General features: G+C 46.2%; 1 protein-coding gene across 1 annotated transcript in view; it reads left to right on the top strand.

Moving 5' to 3' along the window:
- Nucleotides 1-11,999: 11,999 nt before the first annotated feature.
- Nucleotides 12,000-23,578, top strand: part of LOC139052760 (mitochondrial amidoxime reducing component 2-like) — a 56,865-nt gene continuing 45,286 nt past the window's right edge. Inside the window, exons 1-2 of the mRNA XM_070529839.1 lie at nt 12,000-12,332; nt 16,932-17,201. Coding sequence (XP_070385940.1) covers nt 16,957-17,201 — 245 coding nt within the window. The 5' untranslated portion in view covers nt 12,000-12,332; nt 16,932-16,956. The remainder of the gene's footprint in view (nt 12,333-16,931; nt 17,202-23,578) is intronic.

The raw sequence follows: 23,578 nt of genomic DNA, 5'->3' as shown, positions 1-23,578 counted from the left end.
CGAGCTGTGCACGTAGTCGTCGTGTGCCCGAAGCGGGCACCATGCAGATGAATGCTGCCTCCACGGTCGACACACGACAGCACTGGCCTCCCGTCAGGCAAATCCCAGGGCACAAACACAACAACCGTTTAAGATTACAGTGTAAGTAACAGTAAGTACAGTAAGTAGACTCATGTCAACGCAATGCAATTTTTTTTTCTTCCGACGGCCACGCATGTAAGCGAAGTGTCGTTTCGGCACAAGGAAAATGTTCATCTCCTGTGGTAATATATTCGCTTTCGAAGAGTAATGTAATTTTTGTGGCTGTTTGATCTACGGAAGAGGCATTCGTACGAAATCACCATATGCTGATTTAAAGGCACCATGCACTTGGCGACAACGCTACGTTGTTGTACTAGTAAAATGAGGATGGTTACTTTCTGAGCGCAGTTCATAGATACCGCCACTTCAGAAAATAGCAATATGCAACATTTTCGATCGTAGCCGCTTAGATACAGGCAGCGTTCCTATGCAGAGAACCGGTCGGCTGAACGTTTTTTGCCAACCAGCGCCAAGATGGGAAGACAAATCCCAGTGACGTCACGCTGAACCAATCCAACCAATTGTCAAAACGATTGCAGCGCCCGCATCTCCAGTGGCAAAAGACAGAAAGAAACCTCACGCGCGCAAAAAAAAAAGAGGAAAGAGCCGCTGGGAGAACCGCAAAAAAAAAAGCACTCCTATAGAGCGTCCTCACCACGCGAAGCATGCAAAAGCGACAATGAGGTGAGGAATGGTGAAACAAAAGATCTACAATATAGACTGCTTGCGAAGTTTGACTTGCATGGTGTAACACTCGGTGATTGGAAAGAACGGTGACTGTTTTTTTTTTTTGTGAGGCAGCCGATACCGATATTTATCTGCGAAGACAGCTGTGCTCGCACCGCGCTTCTACGCGTGCGATCTGTCCTGCACCATCTGCGCATGCGTGAGCCACGAGCTTTCGCGTGCCGGCAAGCGAACGTGTAGTTTAGCCTTAGGACATCAATTAATAGCATACCCTCCGATTTGGTTCTGAAAAATACGTATTTTGTCAAAGGGATTACTGTGGCCGCCTTCATCGCGCAAGGCAGCTGAGTAGGGCGCAGTACCAATATGATTAAAGGTGCCCTCTGGACAGGCATACGTAACGCATCTTTTTCATTGTGCACGCAATGCCAAGTAGCGACCGTCAATGTAAATTTATATATATATATATATACATATATATATATATATATATATATATATATATATATATATATATATATATATATATATATGCCAATTCTCTATTGCATACTTTGTTTCCTCGAAGCTAGGAAGAAAGGGAAAACATCGTCACGTGTCAGTGCTCATTTGCGGAAAGTGCAGTTTTTAATACGAAGACAACAGGGAGAGTACATTTTGCTTCTGTCACGTGTTCCATTCTTCTCTGTGCCCTTAGCCTTCTAAACGTTTGAAAGGTTGTGACAGCAAGTTATCACTTACGATATTGCCTAAGCTGATCGATGTATATGTAATTACTGTATGCTCTGTTTGATACCATTTGTATTCTATGGACCTTTACAGCACCATGTTACAGTGGACTGTGACCATATCTATGGGTGCCGCCATATTTGTTCACGTGACAGCGCCCACCATTGAGCGCCTCCTGACCGCGGCGTCTGCACGCTTGTTTACAATAGCCATGAAGGCCGCAGGCACGGCTCATTCACTATCCGCAGCATGGCAGACAGTCACTATCCCGGCCACTACGATCAGTAGTGAGTGGATAGACGGCACAAGCCATTGGCCAAAGCTGTATAGACCCGCCGTGTGGGCTTAGCAGTTATGGTGTTGGGCTGCTAGGCACAAGGTCACGGGATGAAATCCCGGCCGCAAGGCCGAATTTCGATGGGGGCGAAATTCAAAAATGCCCATGTCCCGTGAATGGGCACGTTAAATATCCTCACGTGGTCAAAATTAATCTGGAGTCCTCCACTACGGTGTGCCTAACATTCAGTTAGCGGTTTTGGCTCATAAAACCTCATAATTTCAAAGGGCCCTTCACCAGGTCTGGTCACGTGTTCGTGCTGTGACGTCGATCGTGGTGACACGTAACTTCGAGAATTATCTAAGGCACTTCGAGAATTATCTAAGGCAGCATCTGTTATTTGTGTAATATGTTACTTGAATAGATAAAATAGACGGGAATAGAAAGAGAGATGTACTTCCGTTTCGTCTGCTTGACCCCACGTCGTGCAGTCGCAGGCACAGACAACGAGACTATGTCATTTTCTAACGTGTTTCAGCGCGGGATGATGCTCTGTGATCCGCTTGTGTCTGCCTCAGTATTCGTGTAGCACTGACTTATACCGCTAGTCAGATGTCCTCGTGCACTGCGCGAAGCGAGACAGCAACTCGCGCGCGACGCCGTCAGCGAAAGTGCGCTGCGCCGCAAAAATAAAAGAAAAGCGAGGAGAAAAAAAAATGAAGGCGGGGCCCGTGACGTAGGCGTCACGCGATCCTTTGAGGTCCGGTGTGAGAGAACGCATGGAAGGAATTTCGCTTGCGGAAGCTAGACGGGGCAAGTGGAGAGTGCATCTCGTTGGGCAGTGGAGCTCACCTCCTGGAATCCTGGGTTCGCGGCACTGAAATATTTCTATCTCGGCTATTAATCAGCCGATCTGAAATTTTTTTGTGGCAGAACGCTCCCTAGAAGACACGTAACAACTTCCAGCGTATAGCCGAAGTTTGCTGTGTGGCTTGGTGAGGGGCCCTTTAAAGCTGCAGAGGCAGTGTAAGTGTACTTCTCATTTATCCGTTTCGTCTGCACTGCAACCTTAATATGCAAGCTTGCCGGTTCAAGGCGGTGAATACCCAACGTGGTTGCTCAGTGGCTATGGTGTTAGGCTGCTGAACACAAGGTCGCGGGATCGAATCCCGGCCGCGGCTGCCGCATTTGGATGGGGGCGAAATGCGAAAACACCCGTGTACTTAGATTTAGGTGCACGTTAAAGAACCCCAGGTGGTCGAAATTACCGGAGTCCTCCACTACGGCGTGCCTCATAATCAGGAAGTGGTTTTGGCACGTAAAGCCCCATAATATAATTTAAGGCGACGAATCTACCAGCCTGTTTGCTTTTATCCTTTACATTCTATCATTTAAAGCTGCATATTTATAAGGCTCTTATGGTACGTCTTACGCCTGTTGTCGTTAGCTGTATGCAGAAAACCTGCGCTCAGAAATAAGCGTGTGCGTGCGCGCTCAGAAAATATATGTTTACGACCTTCTCCGACGGCGCTGCATGGTTGGTTCCGGCCGCATAATTCTTGTCGCCGGAGTTGATCAGGTAACTTCGGAATGGTTTTCTGATTATCTACAGTGCAGATTAAAATGTACCCGTGAACAAAAATGCGTTGCAAGTGACCGAGCGATTGCTCGCCAGTCTGTTTGATTTCCAGCGCAGAAAGAAAACTCGCGGTGCACCCGCCTATATTGCACGTTTGACTTCCTTGTGATGTAAAGTAGAAGTTGCTCGAGTATATCAGTCGCGCTTGCGTGGGGAGGACATAGCGCTGGCTTGCATGCTTATCGAAGTTCAACATTGCGTGATTTTTTTCGTGCGGTGACGATGACATTGGGCCTCTTCGATTTTCGGAGTTCTGGCAGCTCGCTGGCAGCCAGCTAGTTCCGGTTCTGACAGGAAGTCACGTGGACTGGGATCCCAAGATAACCCGAGCCTGCCCGAAGTTTGCTAAATCGAACGCCGGTACAGCTGGCCAAATGTAAACATGCTACCAGCATGGCAGCGCCCGGCGAGGCCGACGCGCGCTCGGCGTAGTCGGCCTACTTATGCGTTGCCAGCTTGAAAATATATAGTTGCATTCAGGGATACGATCACTCTCGCGCGATTTCGCGCGACTCGGCGCTGGACGCGCACTGAGCCAACCTCGCCTTGCGCAACGCAACAGATGGCCTCCGACGCGGCGGATGACAAGACGCGAAATCGTAACTGTATCCTCGAACTCAATAGCTGGAGGATCCCTGCTCGCAGCGATCCCGTCGCCCACCGGCGACATTGATGAGTTGGCGTTGTGTCATCACAAGACATGAAAAAGCAGGTTATCGGGTACGTTTCATACGCATAATATTTCGCGCCGACCTGCTTAGGCTTCGATTTCAGAAAGTTTGTTGTGGCTGATTGTGCTTCTCATTTTGACCCTAAGGAGCTGGGGACGCGGCTGGCGCATGAAAATACACGCCGCCTGTGACCAGCGAAACGTTTCACACGAAAAACAACATTGGTCGCGATGATGAGAGCAATAAGCCAATGTACGTGTGTCTAATGTACCGAGTGCAATCAGTGTATTCTTAGATCAACAGCCTGCGGTTCGAACACATATCGGTTTCGAGCTGCCACCTAAGCATACGACGGATAGACGGAGCGAGCTGCAAAGCCTTCGCTAACTGCAGAGAAAGGAGATATATACATACGTGAGATATGTGAAAAGGAACGCCACCAGAGAAAGACGAACCCAAAATGTACCGCAATGTGTGAATGAGCGTCTACAACTTGCGTGGAACACGATGCAGATAACATGCACGCACGAGAGCGCGGCGCGCTGTTCACCGCCGCGAAGAAGCGATCAGGGGACCCACACACAAAAGCTTCAAACGGTTCACCACGGCTCGTATCACACCGCTTCGCGATGCGGAACGGAGCGTCAGCGCCTAAAAAGATGACGCTAGAAGTAAGGAAATCCGAAAATGACCGTATACACAGTTGGCTGAGCGAGGTAAATTTAAGTCCTCAAGCGCCCGCGTTGCAATCCGGGAAGTCCCCGCAAAGATGGCGGCGAGAGCCCATCTCCTCTTTTAGTCGTCTGCTAGCCAGAGAACTTCCGGACAGCAGCCAGGCCAAAATCGTCCTGGCAGGTTCTGGCAGCCCGCGGGTAGCCAGAAGTGGGAAATCGAAGAAGCCCATTGTGTATTGATGCAGGTGGCGACCCTGGCAGTCACTGCCGGCACTTTGCAATCCAGCGCTGGCGGTAGGGCTTGCTGTGCTCACCTTGTGCAAAGGTGTGCATGACGAAAGGTCGTAAATACGGTCACTTCGATCGTTGTGCATCTGACGCGGATGAAGCTCGCACGCAGTATCATCCCCCACATTCAAGTCTGTGTCGCAGTTCTTCCTGTTCACGAGCAAGAGACTACAATGATGTCCTTTTGACACGTCCACTGCCAGGACATAGATATCCTATAGGGATGTGTGGAATATGTCTTGCGGACGTCCCTCACATGACCATTTGGCCACACTTTCCGTGCCCTGCGGGCATCCTTTGCATGTCCACAACGGGCATTACGGGACTCGCTGCGTACATATGCGAGGGCCTTTTGCACAGTACTTGCCATAATCAGTGTCGATCACGGTCGAAGCACATGCTGCATAGCAGGTGCAACGGGCAGACCGCTCACGCACCAAGAATACGTACATGCGCGCAGACGTTTTGCACACTCGCACATATGCGGAAGTGCAGTATACTCCTCATTCTTCTAGGCCTTCCGCCAAGCGCTATTGACTTATTGAAATAACTGAAGTTTGCAAAGTAAATTGCGTTAGAAACTTCGTAAACTACCGCGTTCACACGAGCTGCAGACACAATATCTTCGGATTGTAATTCGTACACGCACAAAACATAATTCTGCTTATGAGGAAACTTCAAGAAGAAGTATCAATTTAAGGACAAATATTCACGTATATGCCGAAAAATGTCCACATGGGATAATCTTGGCACATCCATGGTAGAATATCCGAAGCAGGTTCATGTGCGATATCCTTAATTGGGGCATCCGTAATAGGATACCCAAAACGGAACGTCCCGTGGATGTCCTATATTTATCTAGAATGGTGCATGGACATGGGGACATGATTCGGAGGTGCTGTGGACGTTTTTATTGGGCGACGGAGCACGCCTTCTCTCTGCTCTTCCACATTAAAAAAGAGTACTGAGCGATTTCCGGCCTCTCGCCAGAACGTTTCTGGAGCGACGAACGGTGACTGGTGCCTGCTGACTCTCGATTCCGAAGGCGTTCAATGGAGGCGGGCTTGAGGCTGCCCCTGGTGCGCACACTACTCGCTGTAAAAGGTCTATAGCGTTAGAAACGCTTAAATTTCATTAAAAAACAAACAAACAGACTGTGGGATTTTACGCGCCAAAACCACGATATGATTATGAGGCACGCCGTAGTGAGGGACTCCGGATGAATTTTTACGACCTGGGGTTCTTTAACGCACGCCAAATGCACGGTGCACGGGCGTTCTTGTTTTTCACCCCCAAAGTCAACACGTTCTTCGCTAAACAATGCGTAATTTTTTAGCTCGAAGTAAAGCGTAATATGCAGCCATATTTCGTTTCATTCCTTTTCTCGCAGAGAGGAGCTAGACGATGTGCTGTAATTGTTGGGGCGCATTGTGCAGTGGTGACACGTGACCTTTCGCTCCTGGCGAGTGATGGATCGTACGCCACCTTTCGGCCATGACCACGCACGATACTACTTCGTCATGTAGTATCGAGCGATAACAAGCAGATGGTCCATGCTGTGGTCTCTGTCTCGCGCGGGGCTCCATCGCGGGAGTCACCCGTACCACCTGCGTGGGTCCGAGGATCCGCGCCCTCAGGGAGACAGCACGCTCAGCCGCGTGTGTCTTGTGTGCCCGAGGCGAACGCTCGTTCGGTCTCCACTGGGATCCAGACAGAGCGCCGCAAGAAGGCCCATAGTACAAGGAAGGTGTTTATTGGACGACTAAATTGGCGTCGTCTAACCGTTGCACCCTGTAGACGCGGGGCGCCTGAGCCGGAGCTGCCGCAATTCAAGGGTGGCACAACAGTGTCAGAAAATGCTGTAACACGCCGCCATACGGCAGGATCACTTCCAACGACCGCGTTACCAGGGCAGTGTTCCTTCAGCTCAGTATATCTCCTCCGAGGGTGACCCGGCGCAGAGACAACGCGCGTGAAGTGAGCCCTGTCTCTTTGACGTAGCCTCCACAACGGGAGCAGCGAATATATGTGCACCCGCCTCGGTTTGAGCATGCACTCGGCAGGGCCGGCCAACAAATAGGGTTGGCCGGGAGAATCGTGTCGCCGTTCGAGAGCTTCTCGCCGCTCCCCCGGTCGACTCGAGCGGCCAGGAAAGAGGGACGTGAGTTCCCGCCCAAACAGACCAATCGGATGAGCCCCACGTCTGTTTTTTAGGGACGGACAGCAGCAAGTGCTTTAAGGCGCGAATACACTCCGACGTAACGCGCGCGCGCGCTCGTCATGGCGACGTTACGTTGGCGAAAACACGACCCTTCACAGGCCGGCGGCATCTGGCACCGACGCGACCGGCGGCATTCAGCGCGCTCGGAAGTCGTCGACGTCGTCCGGCGCCGAATGCAACCGACTGCATTTCGCGCCGACCGCGCCGAGCAAGTTAGCGCCTAGCGCCCTCTCTCGTCGAGGTAGAGACTCACTACTCGGCAGGCTGAGCCAGAACGAGATGGCCTCTTTCAAGAAAACGTGCCCGACCTGTGCGGCTCCGAAATCGAAAAGTTTCTGGACGCCGTCAAGCAACATCCTTGTCTCTACGACACCAAAAGTATGGACTACCGGGATGCGGAGCGGGAAAACAACGTGTGGGAGCAGATACGCATGTACTCTGGCCTCTCAACAGGAGCGTCAATGCTACGGACGTGTGCCGGACATGCATATTTGTTTTCTCTGTTTCAGTCGAAGAGTGCCTGAAACTATGGAAGCGGCTGAGGGACCTGAAAGCTATTGAAGCGACGAAAAGGAGTGGCAGCGGCTACGTGTGTGTTTTATGTAGAGAGACCTGTTCCTCATGCGACGCAGACGAAGCGGGAGACACACGGTCCGATTCGGTGTCCGACGCGCCGGAATCGAGGTGTTTTGCCGTGCCGAAGCGCCGGATCGGACGTACCGTTGTCTGGCCGCAGCCAATGACAGCGCGGCTGGCATGTGACGTTCTCCGACGTTCCCTCCACGGAGGCGGCGCTGGCTGGCCGGTTTCTCGCAGTGTTTTTTTTTTTTTCCTTGCCTGCTGCAGTTTGTTTTCGACAAGAAATAGTTACCAGTTCAGTAAAATTATCTCGAACGTGTGCCTGTCATGCAAAGCAGCGCCTAGTACACTAGCACTAAGCTAGGGTAGCCACCCTAACTAAGCTGCTGGCGAGATCGGGAGCCGCGACGCGCGAGCATTTCGCGGGCAGGCATCCCACACCGACCGTCTGAGCGAGGCTGCTCGCTTCGCTTGAACGTTTGCCCTTCGCAACGACTGCGTCGAGTAAACCAATTGTATTTAATTACGGGCGACCTAAGTGTACGGTGTTAATTGTTTTGGCAAACATAAGAGCTCTTCGACGAGCTCGGGTTGGATCGTAAGCGCCGTCTGCCTAGCTAGGCCTACCGGCCCTATCGCTGGCTTTAGCGGAGTCGTCAGTGGACAACGCGCCTTCGTGAAGTGTTTTGTCACTCGCAGGGGCATAATTTTATTGACACTGCAGGGTTCGCGTAAAGCGAAGCAGTGTTGTGCAGAGTTTATATTGCGTTTCTGGACGTGGCTATGCAGTCAAGCTGGGGGGCTGGATCTGGGCGGAGCTTACGCGCCGTTCGGATGCACGCACCGTGTGCCCGAATCGTCATATGCCGCATGCCGGAGCATGCGGCGCCACACGTTGGATCGGACGCCGAAATGTTTCGTCTTGCGGAATGTGTCTGCGTCCGTGCGATCGCCGAGCAACAGTCCGGTCCGCGGTGGCAATCGCTACCGACAGAAAAAGCGCGCTAAAAGATTTGTTTCGATGCTCCACGACAGGCGGCACGGAGCGGCGCGGTGTTCTGCGCATGCGCTACTCCAGCTGCAGGTGCGCGGTGTTGTACTGTGTACTGTAGGGGGACGGATTTACGCCCCGCTACAGTATTCTAGTACACTGTAGCCCCGTCAGGCGTCAGGCGCGCGCGGGCTACCGTCAGGCGGTAGCCCGCGCGCGCGAACTTCGAAAGCTACTTCGCCGAGATTCGGCCCCTATGGTTAAATCATGCTGGGCTATGGCGCAGCAACGAAGTGAGAGAACGCAATCCCCACAATGTGTAAAATGAAATTGGCCATACACCTTTATCCTGCAATTTCTGTATTTTCCAAATAGTTGGTCGTGGTGTCGCAAGCTTAAAACTTGAAAAATAAAGAAAGAAAAAGAGAAGGAAAAAGGAGGCCGCAAGTAATTTCCTCACTTAACGCTCCGCATACTCTAGAGCAGAAAATGATAACAGGCCCCAGCTTTGGAAGCGCTTGGGGAACACATTTCTGAAGGACGGCGCAGTCGTGATACACACATGCACACACACTTGCGCCGCAGCGGCAGCAGCTCGAACCCCCCATAACCGCAGGCAAATTGGTTTTTTTTTTAAAGAACAGGAAATAACTGTTCCAAGTGTTATACTAAACGAAGTCGACGCCAAGATGCGATCGTTTTGCCAAATGTGAGCAAGGACTGTGCCGCGGTGAACGCGAAATCTCTTTTTCGACCACGCTCAGCGAAATATTCAGGACCCCCCCCTCTCTCTCGTACACACACACACACACACACACACACACACACACACACACACACACACACACATATATATATATATATATATATATATATATATATATATATATATATATATATATATATATACGAGAGGAAGTCTAAATGTAAAGGGACTTTTGATGAGAAAAGGTACATTTATTCTAATTATAGAAAACTGATACATACGTTATTTTTTACATAACCTCCCTGCACTTCAACGCACTTTGCCCAACATTTGAAAAGCTTTTTTGATTCCGTCGCAAAAAAAAGTTCTTTGGTTGCACTTCTAACCAATTTTGCACCGCAATAATGACTTCTGCATCGGTTGCAAGTCTTCTTCCCCAGAGCGCTTCCTTCAATGGTCCAAACAAATTAAAATCTCTTGGAGCCAGGTCTGGACTGTATGGCGGGTGTTCCAGCAATTCGAATCCCAACTCCTTTATTGTTTCGGCCGTCCGTTTGGCAGAATGTGGCCGAGCGTTATCTTGCTGCAGGATGACACCTTTTTACAGTTTTCCACGACGTTTGGATCTGATTGCATGCAGGTTTCAGTTTTGTTCCCAACACATCACAATATATAGTTCTCACTGTTCACAATTTCGCCTCATGGGGTGAAATGAACGGCTACCACACCTTCCATCTCCCAGAATAGTGTTAGCATAATATGTTACCAGCTTATGGATAACGTTTCAATTTCTCAACTTCTGGCTATGATGAGTGTTTCCAAACCATGCTCGCAGCCTTACTTTCCGGTTCGTGATTATGTACCCAAGTTTCATCTACAGTAACAATTTGCTGTGAAAATCCATCTCCTTCGCGACGATAACTGGCCAAATGTTTACGAGAGATGTCCAAGTCTTCTGCCTTATGCTGCTCTGACAATTCTTTCGGGACCCGCCTTGCACACACTTTCCGAAAATTGAACCTGTCGTGTAAAATGGAATACGCTGAACCACGGCTGATATGTAAAGTATTGACGATTTAGTCCACTGTGATTCGTCTGTTTTCCATCACCATACCCTCAACGACTTTCAAATTGTTCTCAGTCGTTGACGCCGATGGGCCTGCCCGATCTTTCCTCGTCAAATAAAGTTCTTCCCTGTTTGAAACGCTCTATCCATTCGCAGATCTTGCTTCACGATAAACAACTGTCACCATACTGCCCTTGCATTCGACAAATATTTCCGCAGGTTTAACACCTGCGCAAACAAGAAGCGAATCGCTGCTCTAATTTCTTCCTTGGTGCAGATCGACAATGGAGCTGTCATGTTTTACAGTCTACTACACTCTCACGACTAACGCGGGAATAAGAGTGACACGTTCTATAGAAGTGTTGCAGGCGACTCTAATTCATCGCTGGATACTAGCAGGGTTACCAAACCCTAGTGCGAGAAATTTCAAAATTCCTTTACTTTTTCACTTCCCCTCGTGTGTGTGTGTGTGTATATATATATATATATATATATATATATATAATTTATTTCTTTGAGCGCGCAGTTTTTTTCTTTCAGATTGATACCGAATGACGTATTCAAATACGAGCGAAAGCATCGCATTGACTTCTATGCAGAAGCGCGCGACCGCCCACCAACAGAAAGAGCTCTTCCGTATGCTCGATCCGGCTTGACGTGGAAATGACACGGGGAGAGGCTATATCTCACTAATGTTGCGCTTATATCACTTGAACGCGGCAGCGAGGTGTTAGCGCTCGTAGATGCTTCTGATACGTTTGTTGCACGCACCTAGCCCGCGCCAAATTCGCAAAGTTCGCCTGATAAGTGATGCATTGCTGCAAGATTTACTTAACCAGAATTTTTTGCAAGAAGTACAGTGGCCAGAAATATTAGTTACAGGCGATTACCGGAGGCGATTTGATTTGAACAGTTTCTTTTTTTAAGGGTATTAAATTTCCACAGCTACTTGAATAAGGGGATGCTTGGCTCCTTGCGACCACTTCGTTGCTGGAATCTTCGTACGCGAACTCCTTAGAGGAGTCGACTACATGAATGGGGGTGAGCGCCAGCTCATGAAAGAAATAAATAAACTGATCTTTCCAAGAAATTACGGAAGTATGCGGAAGAACGCACGCAGCAAATTTCATTGATATCCGCTGACCTCGAAAAATTGCCGGAGTTGCGATGCCGTCAATTAGGTGCAGGAATTACTCAAATAGTCGAAGCTTGCCACAAGTGAAAAGTTCAATGATGATGGCATGCCTTGCGCCCAGAGCAAGTCCTTGTATTTCTCTAACTTCAAAGCAAAGAAAAAAATCCTGTTTGGTTGGCGAAGACCAGTTAGAAAACGAAAGCGAAACTGATAAGTCGAGCATTTGACAGAAGCGCCACAGTACCGCGGGGCTGCGGCAGCATCGGCGCAGCGGCGACAGGGGCGGGATCTGTTGGATGCTGACTGACGTCGTTTACGCGCGCTTTCGTGTTGTCATTCTGCTGCGAAACTCGAAGCCGCCGAAACGTTTGAAGCGACAGGTTATTTAGAGCATGAGCCGAGACATGGGGAGGGGAGGGCACTCCACAAGATCCCATGCTTATCACAGAGGTCCCACTCCTGTTGTAGGTCTTCGAGCTATCGTCCACTCGCTCTGAGCTGCACCCCGGCGCGCGAAGGAACGACAGCGTTTTTTATCCCTGTATCGCAAGGACAACTTGTTTACGCGAGTGGTGTTGAAGGATTGCGGTGAGTTCAGATTCCTCCTTGTGTCACTCCTGCGACTTTACTTGTCGTAACGTGCTACATGTGGCCAAGTGTACGCGATTGTGTCAGCTTGCTTCCTTCGCCTCTTGGCATACGTAACCGTCGCCAACTGTGTCCCTGTCCAGTACCTCGTAATTTATAACGGCTGTCCTCATTTCTGGTTTCCATTAGTTGTAACTGGTAGCAAATAGCTGTGATGGGGGGGGGGGGGGGGGAGGGGGAGTGGTAATGAGGTCAGTTGCGCGGTTTAAATTGACCCTGACCAAGGAGGCACGCAGCTAGCTTGTAGACGTCTACCTTCCAGCTTGATTTAGTTTAGGTCACAGCTAGTAGCCGTCTTCTGTAAGCTGTGCTCTATATCTAGACCTCTACAAGCCAGCTGGTAGCTTAGCTAATGCTCCCTCCCCTTACGGCTAGTAGCCACCTTGGGAAGCACTGCTGTAGCTGCGGTGTAGACATTCAATGTCCAGGCTTGGTCAGCCAGCTTCGCAGGTGCTATAGTTAGCTCTACTTACCATGTTTACGATCCTGTGAGGCTAAATTCATATTTTACATGTCACTACAAACGCACAAGAAAAGCAACTACAGTAAAATTTTCACTTTAATTGTGGTCAGTGTCTTTCTTGTACCAAGTTAATTTCCAACCAGATGAGCTGTTGTCAAGCCCTTGATTTCATGCCACTAATATTGCACAAATACCAAACTGATAATCATTTATTAAAGTAATAAATACAGTGCAACAAAATGCTGAAATCGTTATTCCAAAATTCACAAAGAAATGTATTTGTGCTTTCTGTATTGTTCTCCCTCACCTTGTAAACTGCTCCTTGTAAGCTGCAATACTACAGTTCTTACCTAGCTCGAGCAAGTATAGGCATTTCTAGTCGTCAAATGGTGTCGGCACTAACCAACTTTAATGTGTACCAAACTTGGTAATGTAACATTATTGGAGGTTTTCATACAAAGTATGACATATCTGCCACCATGCATGTGCAGCAGAGAAAGGGGGATTTCATTATGCCTCTTTATTTTTAAGAATTTAAGATACAGCTTAAATAAGTTTAGCAGTTCAGCCTAAGCACACGCTGAGTGCACATAGTACATTGCAGTCCAGTCATTTTGTACAGCCATTCTCAAAATTTCAGCACCATGCTTGTAAACAGTTCTACATTTTGATAATCTGAAAGGACCATTGTTTTCTGATAGTAGGAGGTGAGTATTACCTGACATTACGCCATACCATGCATGTCGGCTGTAGCAATTCGCTTAATAAGCGTGTCTGTGTGAAATAGTGCCACAAATGTACGATTCTATTTCCCTTTTTCCACAAGCCATCAGTAGGTTCAACTGCGTGTGCATCTTGTGTACCAGTAGACTTTCACTGGTATGAAAATACATGGATCCATATGCAGGAGCCACATATGCCATTTCCACGAACGAATACAGCCAATAAATACCGCTATCATTTCAGGTAAACTGTACTCTAAACAAATGGTTGCATGCAGTATTAATGGCAGATGAACATATTGAGTGAACATTTTCTGGAGAGCGCATATTAAGGAGGATAAAACAGCATGCATAAAGGCTGTTTCCTGTCTCTACACAGACACAGCCTTGCATAATGGCTTATATATGCTTAAGGGAAGCAGTAAACACTGCAGTTTATTTCATAAATGCAAGTGTGACTCAGTGTGGCTACTATGCATGTGACTAATAGAGTGGGTCCTTAGTAAATGCAACTTCTTTACAGAGAACTTAGAAATCTGAATTGTCATTGTAACAGAAAATAACATTGTCTTAGTTAAAATGGTAATAGAAATGTTTATAAAACAGGTACAGGGACCAATTACCTTTTTTGAGAGCATCACTAAATATAGTAGGCTTCATTTTCAAATAAAGGGGGGGGGGGGGGGGCAAGCAGTGCAGGAATAGAACAAACCGAGACTTGACGGAATCGTAAGCTTAAAAGGCAGTAAAGGCACATTCACAATTCTCTCTTGAATATATCTGCCCAGTAACCAATGTTATAAAAGACTTACTTGGCTTAAATAATGGCTGAAAAAACTATACTATTGTCTCTCACACACACACATGCATGCACACGTACTTATACAAACACAAAAATAAACTAATAAAACTGATTTGGGGTGCTTTCAAAAATTACTACTTAGAGTGGCAACTGAATTGTGGCTGGCCTACCACAAAGAGCTCATTGTGGGCCCTGGAGCCATATTTTGATTAGGAGGCCCACCATTTACACTAACCAGAAAGACTTGATTTGCACGCTGGAATACTTTGTTGCAATCTTCTGTGGACAACTGTGACTACCACACAGAAAGTTGGTTGATGAAATCACAGCTACAGAATGTCCTTTGTGCCACCTCAGGGAAAGATGCAGCTGCTTACACAGGGATTGGCAGGCTCAGTGGTTTCTAGTATGCTGCACGAGTTAAAACAAGACATCAACAGTGCAAAACAAATTGTGCATCAAAATTATTAGTCTTTTAAAAAATCGGTTACTGCACCTAGAGAAATTCATTAAGGGTGTACTGACACAAAAACATTGTGCCCCGGCCCTACATTTATGATGTGCAGCCTCAATTCCCTGAGTAACACAAATAATTATTATATCACATTTTATACAGCTAGTTTAATATGTGCTTCAAGTGCAGCACTATTTTATCAGGAGACTAATCTCATCACCGAAACTATAGTTGAAATTCATGTGGTGTCACAAACAACTCAAGCATGTGACAGTCGACTCAGTGCAACAGTTGATGGTGATATACACTAAGTTCTTTGTTGTACTAACGTCAGTTCAACGAACATTTCTGAATAACAAACTCTTAGAAAATCTCCGCCGGTTTTCTCATGCATTCTAAGCAAAAATCTTTCACTTAAATGAATTTCTGAATAGTGGAAATTGCACTTGAACAAACTTGAGGCTCCTGGTGGACAGTAACACCAACTACAAACGGAAACTGCTGGCATAAATCCAGCCTTTCGTTCCTGTGCGAGTGCAAGCCGAACAGCAGGATGAGGTGATCGACCCAGGGATGTGGACAGAGGTCTGTCGCCAGCTGTATGGTGACAGCAACACTTCGATTGAAGAATATGGACAGTGACAGTGAGCTCATTACCTGTGCTGAACTGTGCTATTTCCAGTCTTCGTGCACTTTCTGTGCCAGCACATCTGTGTCAGCATCAGCCACTTGAATATTTTTCAGAATCCTTTAACTTGTATCACTGGACAATATTGCTCTGTGACTAACGCGGGCTACCGTGTCTTCAAGAAGATCCCATGACTGTGGTATTGGCCTTCGCAGGCTTATATTCTGCATTCTGCCATGTACAGCAAGAACGACTGGACGGGTCTGTTCCATCCTCTCGCTTTCTGAAAAAGAAGTTCAAGCTAATTCTTCCTCTTCGTTTATTGTTGCACAAAAGCTTGCACAAGCCAGCTTACATTCTACGTGCTGTAGGTAAATAGTGCATGCACATTTGCAAACTGCCATTCCATGCATCTGTTGTAAAACATTTAGTAGATTTGCTGCGTAGTACTTTAAGATGTGCACAGGTTTATGACCATAGCTTTAAACGATTTTGAAAGAGCAAAGAATACTTTGCCTAATGTATGTTTATTGCGAGGCTCAAATACGACCTATAAAGAAACATCCCCAGTCACATTTCTCTCACTATGATCATTGTTCCCACCATGTGTATGGTTGTTATGCCTCTCCAATGCATGGTTGTCACATATAGATTCATTGTTATGGGTAGCGCAAGAGATTGAGACGAAGAAAGGGAGAACAACAAGCACTGCATTGTCACCTCGATGCTTATGAGTCAGTTGCAGTCCAAGTGGTACTATAGATAGCTTGCATGTCACATCATGGACACAGCTTCTCACCATGCTGGTCCTCCAACGTGGCAGCCAGGATAATGTCAGCCATCAGTGTATTGTATTCACTGCCACAAATAAACTGCTTCAATGTCATAGAGACGTGTTTGGAATGCTGACGCCGTCTGTGCCAGAACCATGGCAAAACTGGCAGAACCATGACATGAGATGCCAACAGATGCAGCTTCTCGCAGTTCTGGTGCTCCATTGTGGTGGCTAGGATGACGTCAGTGCAAACTCATATATATGCAAGCTTCTTTCTCTTCTCAAGCGAAGTGAAAGTGAAGTGTCTTCCTACCACTGCTGCACTTAGTGATAATGTACTGATTGTGCTTTTAGACAGTGGTGCAAATGGAAATTGCAAGAAGGGTCTGAAGGAGATGAAAGCATGCAGTAGCAGCAAGGTCACTCCCTACAGAAAGCTTCAAGACTTCACTCTCCTGAGTGGAGCCTTGAGCTCTTGCACTGATTTGACTGTTGGATTTCAAATCCCTTCTTACCTACTACTTTTGAAGCCAGCTATCTTTGCTGGGTAAGAGTGTTTCATAGTGCAGCACCAAAGCTGTCTGGGTACCATAGTGTGCTTATGTTGAGAGCCACGGTTGCAGTATTTTGCATGTAGTAAAGTATCCCAATGAGATTTCACGCAACCGTTTGTGCTGACATGAAGGTGTGTGCAGGTTCTGCGTTTGAAGAAACTTGGTCATGGCATCTTCAATCCTGAGAGCACCCCATCTTGGCACAGTTGCCTTCACAGCCACAGTTGTGGGTGGGGCGGTCGCAGCGGCGTCTTACATTTGGCTCAAGCGCAAGGCTGCCGCCAGCAACTTTGTGCCTGTGGCTCGTTTGGTCAACATCACCATCTACCCTATCAAGTCCCTTGCTGGCATAGAGGTGCCATATGCTGACTGCACTGTGGCTGGGCCAGTCTACAAGGGGCTCAAGGACAGGTGATTATTCCATGCATTGCAGCTCTGTTGCTGAGCTGTTGCCGATCTGTTGGTGGCTGTACTCGGCAAAAGCAACTTCAAGTGACACATAACACACTTCAATTACATACAACTGGCAAACAAACATGCTGATCTTGGGTGATAACACCAGTCACATTATTGTATACGCCTCGTGCACCGCCTATAGAGGCGCCACTGATAGCCACCTAGTGGGTGCTCCCAACAGTACCCGCGGGAGCAGTAGCAGACAACCCTTTGCCGCAAGGATGGCTGAAGTTCGCGGTTGCGATTTCTCTTTTATTCAGGTGCCAGACTGATTCTTCTGTGGTAACAGCTGTAGGGAAGACGCAGACCTCTGTGGAAGCGGGTATGGACACGATGTTATTGGTGTTTGGGACAACATGGTCCACATATGTGCCAGGTGCATCCCGCAGACAAACGCCAGGAATCCCATTTACACGAAGTGCAGCTAATGTTAACTAGCAGGTAAATTTTGTTGAGTAATGCGATGTATTGATTGTTTTTCTTAAAATTCTACCCTTACCGTAATGCTCCTTCTGTACATTAATAATAAGCACCCGTCGTTAGCGCAGACTTCTGTCAAACAAATCCGCACAGTGCAATGTCTGCATATGCCGTTGTGATTTTTCTGCTGATTAATACATGTGACATCGCCGAATAAGTGCAGTCAAAGTCGCCTCAAGAAGAGTAATTGCAAATTTATTGATGGAAACGCGTACACTAGTCAACAAAGTCACCAAACGCACGGGTTAATAAAAGCGCGTGTTAGCGCTGTACTGCCGCTGCAGTTCTTGCAAATTTAAATTCCCCAAGGGAGCTGCTTGGAAACGTACAAAGCTAAAGTCCGATTAACTTTCCAGTACTTTTTTCAAAATGTTACTAGATAGAGGTGCCAGACAATATATTTAAAGGCAGAGCAGCACCAGTAAAAGTAGATGAGCGCTGGCGGCAAGGCCGGGTTTAGTGCTCTGTGGTGTAAGCGTAATAAAAAAGAATTAAGTTGAGTACAAAGTTCACATGCAAGAAGGGACTACGTTCTGAAACAAACAAATCAGTCGGCTTGCTAAGTTTGCTCAGACAGTGTCGAGGTGTGATGACTTCCCAAACGTGACGCGAACTTTGCAGCGAAAAATGGAACAAAAATACCATATGCAGCAACTATTAGCAATTCTCGCCCTGAAATACCTATTTTCTGAACACATTTTCCAAAAAACCACAATATCTGAGACACCTTCGGGTGAAAAGAATAAAGCTCTTAAAGAAGCACTTGCTTGGTATCATTCTGATAAGACACAGCCTGATTTATACCCTTTACAAACGAGGCAGGGTGAAAACCTCGCAGCTGAAATGAATCAACAAGAGTTATTCATGAAGCAACTAGCAACAGTTAAACATGTGCGAAGCCACGCATAAAATATATGTGAAACATTAAGTGCGGGACAGCTGGTGCGAGGATTTATCGAGTCACATAAAACCAACAATTTCAGTTCTTGCAAACTGCAGTAGCTTTAATGTACAACACAATGCACTAGTGCAGTCGTGCTGCCTAGCTAGCGCAACGCGGTAAAGAAGCGGAAAACAATATAAGCAGCAAACGGCATTCCGAACTTTAGCAAAATGCCTTTAAACCACATGCTGCACTGCAGACGAACTTCGCCGCTTACGCGTCTATGATCGAGTGGCACGACACTGGCAACAAACACTGGCAAGACAAAGGAAAAGATGCGAACAAGAAATTTCCCGCCGAAGCGACGATCCATTGCTACCGTTGCTCTCGCCGATGAGGCCTGGGGGCGCGGGGGTTATTAGAACCGTATCGCTGGCACGTTTTTGCCGGTATTTGAGCCCCCCACCCTGCAACAATTCTTCGACATTCCTTGAAGCTTTGGCCACCCCACACATATGAAGGGGGTTGCCTATTTTGCTCCGAAAACGTGAATAAGACAGAGAAGCACTATCAACTGCACAACAAACTACGGCGCGTGGCTGGCTCGTCCCCCGTGTGTTTGGCGCAAAGCCGCCACCAGTGGCGCGTCCATCGGCGTGCACTACGCGTATATTAGTGATGACTCGAAGCCAGTGCATGTAATTTTTTGTTGTACTGGTGCCACGTATTGACATGGCAAGTCACTGATGAGCCATCAAAATCCTTAGGAGACCTTTGCTTGTCTATTAGAGCCATATTACACTTGCGTTTACTTTGGAATGACCTGATAGTAAATTTTATTAAAGCCGATCTAAGTGTGGGAGCTTATAGCAAATATTGGATATAACAAAAATATCTTTGTGTTGAATGGGACTTTGTTTTAACGAGATTCGACTGTAACCTACTTCATTTTGTTCATAAGTATTGTGAGGGCTCATAAATAGCATGTGGGCATGATTTTCAATGTGCACTGACAACAGTATCATAATGTATCGGTGTGTACAAGGTGAAGTATGACGTTCATGTATTGTGAAGACGATTGAATGATGGTGAGGTATGTAGATTAAAGTGCATGACATATTGTTGCTTGGAAGTTGTCTGGCCTTAGAAGTACCCAGCTGCAAACTGAATCCCATATCTTTCTCAGGGTCTTAGTAATTTGTTTAGTTGTGTGTGTGTAAACCTGTGTGTATAGTTTGGGTATAGCTTTTCAATTTATTACAAAAGCAGTTTCTTTAGAGTGGAATTGCTCGATGCAGAAATTTTACAAGTGTAATCCAACGGCTAAAAACATCTCAGTAAATGGTTGAACAGTAACATTGCTTTGTGTATTCGTAGGTTCCTAAAAATTAATGGAACTACTCATTCATGGAGGAAGAAAAGGAAAGAGCCATTATAATAAATTATTTAGGGTACTTTGACGTTTTCCAGTACATTTTCTAAGGTTTCTAGGTCTAGGGTCTTTATTTAAAGAAAAATAAAATGGAGAGTTGAAAATGTCATGCGAGTACTCCTTTGATGTCTTAATGTTTTCGTACAAAGCTTGTTAAAAAATATGAAGTGCAACCTAGGTTTTCACTGTTTTGTATTTTTTGTCTGTGTGAATGTACTGCTTATGTGTTGCCCATTGCTTGCAGTGCTTAATTTCGTGCAATTTTTGTGCAAGCACTGAAACAGCCAGGAGGCACAGCTTTTGTGTTTTGTGGAATGTGTATATTAGCTCATGATGACTGTGTGAACTGTCCAGTGTGTGTTGCTCCATTGTCTACAGTGTACATTCACTGCCTATAGAGATTCTGCCCAAGACTGAGAGCTTCTCGAGAGGGTATTTTTATGGCTGCTGAGCTGTTAGCTCATCCTGCAGACATTTATAGGCCTTTGTTCATGGACGATAAGTTTGTTAACCTGCTATTGCATTTTATACATGAAAAGGGTCTCCATGCTTTTATTTAAATACAGATCTATGCTGCAGGGCAGGCTGCTAGAGAAAGCATTAAAAGCTTAATAAATAGGACAGAGTGGAATAATGTGCAGTGCAATAAATTTTGGTCATATTGGCGTACTATTTCATATAGTCATATTGACAGTTCATTTTACATTACCACTTTGGTCTTTTTCTTTCCTTACTATACTATACATTTTTTTACAGGTCGTTATTCTTAACTTACATGCCTGAATACTGGTCTTTTAATTTTTTGCTTGTGTACATCTTTCAGAAAAAGTAATTACTCTTTTGTTGATATGATAATTTGGTTATGCAATTTGGCTAGAGTGTACCTTGAAAGGAAAGTGCAGCGTTTTACTTGCACATATTCCTGTTTTCTCCTATTATAGGTTTTCTTTACAAGTATCTTACTGGAAACAATGTTGTGGTGGGCGTAATTAAACTGTTATTGTCTGAACTCATTTAAGGTATAAACATGGTTGTATGCAAGTTACGTGACTAAATTTTTCGTGTTGCTCATCAGTAGTAGTTTAAGGCCAAGGTAACATCCTCTTTTTTGTTTTAACAATCTGCTGCAAGCTGCGGCATTTGTCGGGGAAACCACACCATGCAGTGGTAAGCTGAATGTAGGAAGAAGCGTCGAAGTAGAGTTAACCACACCCACACTACTGTAAATGCCACTGTTTCTGTTCAATAAACAAGTCCTTCGTGACAGTGACTGAAAGATAAGTGCAGAGCGGTTGGGAAAAGTGGAGTAAGCAGTGGCCACTCATTTCTTTTTATTTTAATAGGAGATTTGATATTTGGGTTTATCAATGTTGCACATACATACCTGTTGTGGTGGGCAGCTTCTGTTGAATAGTGTTTTTGTAATAGAGGAACAGGGCCACATGTTTGAGCATTGTATGTCAGTAAAAGGATTATGGTCGCTTTTCTCGTCAGTGTGGGTATGACCCTAAAGAAAATTGTGCACTTTCGTATGTGCTTCGAGTAAAACAACTCTGACAAGGCAAACAAGGCCAACAAGTTTGAAGGCAGATCCACTTGGAACAAATTCTCAGGCTGACGCCAGTTTTGAGATATTATTACCTGAACTTTGTAGAGAAATGCATTGGCATTCCAGTTCATTTTGTGCTTCAATGCATAAAACATTTTGTTAAAGGACCCTTGAAACTGTTTGGACAAATTTTCTAGATGCACAGGGTACAGGTAATGTTAATCATTCGCACCATAATTTGTGTGAAGTGTCTCATTAAGAGAGCTACAGGCGATTACAAGTTATCCTCCTCCATAGCCATGCATCCTCCATAGCCACGCCTTCACTGGGTCTGCGTCGTGATGGCACATCATGTCATCTACTTCCAGTTCTCTACGAGCGCGTGCGAAGTCTCTTCAAGCTCTCCGCCAGCTGCTTGGCTGTTGACCCTAAGCGAGAGTTATCGAAGCAGCGTGTGTTGCGAGCATTCTGTCGCAGCGCTGAACATGCCTGGTATTCCGGTAACCGCAGGCGAGCTTTGCATTTTGACGGATGGGTATTTTAGCGTAGACATACGTGAGCGGCCTGATCGGTCTGTACGGTCCAGCCAGATTTTAGCGCAGAGCTTAACCAGCCAAACAAAGAGCTAATATTGCTCTAACCAAGTGTAACACATTTTAAACGTTTACAAAAACAATGTGTTAATGATTACACTCCAGTGAAAAGTTCACACCAGCAGCAGAGGAGAATACATTTCGTTACTGCTACGGTGTTGTTTGGTTGAGCTCTGTGCCACCAGGTGGCTGCATGGTACAGACCATTAACATTTACGTTTCTGCTCATCTCGTGAAATGGCACGGTCAAATGGCCAAGCCCTGTCCCCTTTTGCTTGCGTTTACCCGAATACCGGGCTCATGAAACTCTATTGTAGTAGTAATCCTCCGGTGTAAAGTGACGGCCGCAAACGCGCAAATCCTGGCGCCGATCACATAGCGACAATCCGATGCGCTGCAGCCACTCCGCTTGTCTGTGGCCTTGCAGAGGGACACGATGTCATAGCTTGACATATTTCCAGTCGCTATGTTTGAAGCCCACAATGCAATAAAGGCGAATCATGGTGCTCGCAAAAAGACTGACTGACACTAACCGCGGAGCTCTCGTCAAAGACAGAGCATGTTGTAACACAAGCAAACAACGCTTGCTGTGTGCCGGAAGTGCTCAATTGTAGGGAGAAATTGTTCTTGTGCATTCTCTTTCGGTTACTTTCTTTTCATAGAAACAAATTAACTAACATTTAAACTATTATGAACAACATTTGTTCACCATAAAGTTGGAAAAGTTATCCATGATTCGCTCTGGACATATACGTAATCGGATAGCGCGCCCTACTAACGTCATTAGGGAAATTTACGTAAAACGGATAGGGACGGCTTACAATTTTGCCGAGTGATGTGCTGTGAGCGGCAGCGATGTACATTTTTAAAACCTTGTAATAAATTACACGCTTTACGCGGAACACTTACATGCATCAATTGATGATCAGAAGTACCTACTCGAATGACTCAGTATATTTGTACCAAATCATCAAAATTGTTTTGAGGGTCCCTTTAAGCAAGTGGAACAACAGGGCATTTTTACCGCAAGTTTGATGGTCCATATTTTGTAAATAGTGTCAGCCGCACAATTCTTTTTCAAGTGCATACGCCGTGCAGTCCCACCCTCTAGAATTTGTAAGTTGTAATATGAGCCATAAGGTAATTAGTTAACTTCATTAGTGATTTTTGGTAATTGATTATGCATTTTAATTTGTTTTGCTAGTAGTCTCTGTGTCTTTGAGTAGACCAGCTCATAGACTAGAATTGTGATATCTGCCACAGGCAACTTTAAATATTTTGAGTGTTGGCTGAAACACCGTGTAGTATAGTATATATGTATGTGTGTATACACACACACTCACACACCTTTCCTGGCCTATGCATGATCTGTGAGATGCCTTTCAAGGATAATGC

Source organism: Dermacentor albipictus, unplaced genomic scaffold (genome assembly GCF_038994185.2).
Source record: "Dermacentor albipictus isolate Rhodes 1998 colony unplaced genomic scaffold, USDA_Dalb.pri_finalv2 scaffold_33, whole genome shotgun sequence".
Taxonomy (NCBI): Eukaryota; Metazoa; Arthropoda; class Arachnida; order Ixodida; family Ixodidae; genus Dermacentor; species Dermacentor albipictus.
The sequence above is the reverse complement of the archived record's forward strand: the minus strand, read 5'-3'. Positions and strand labels throughout refer to the sequence as shown.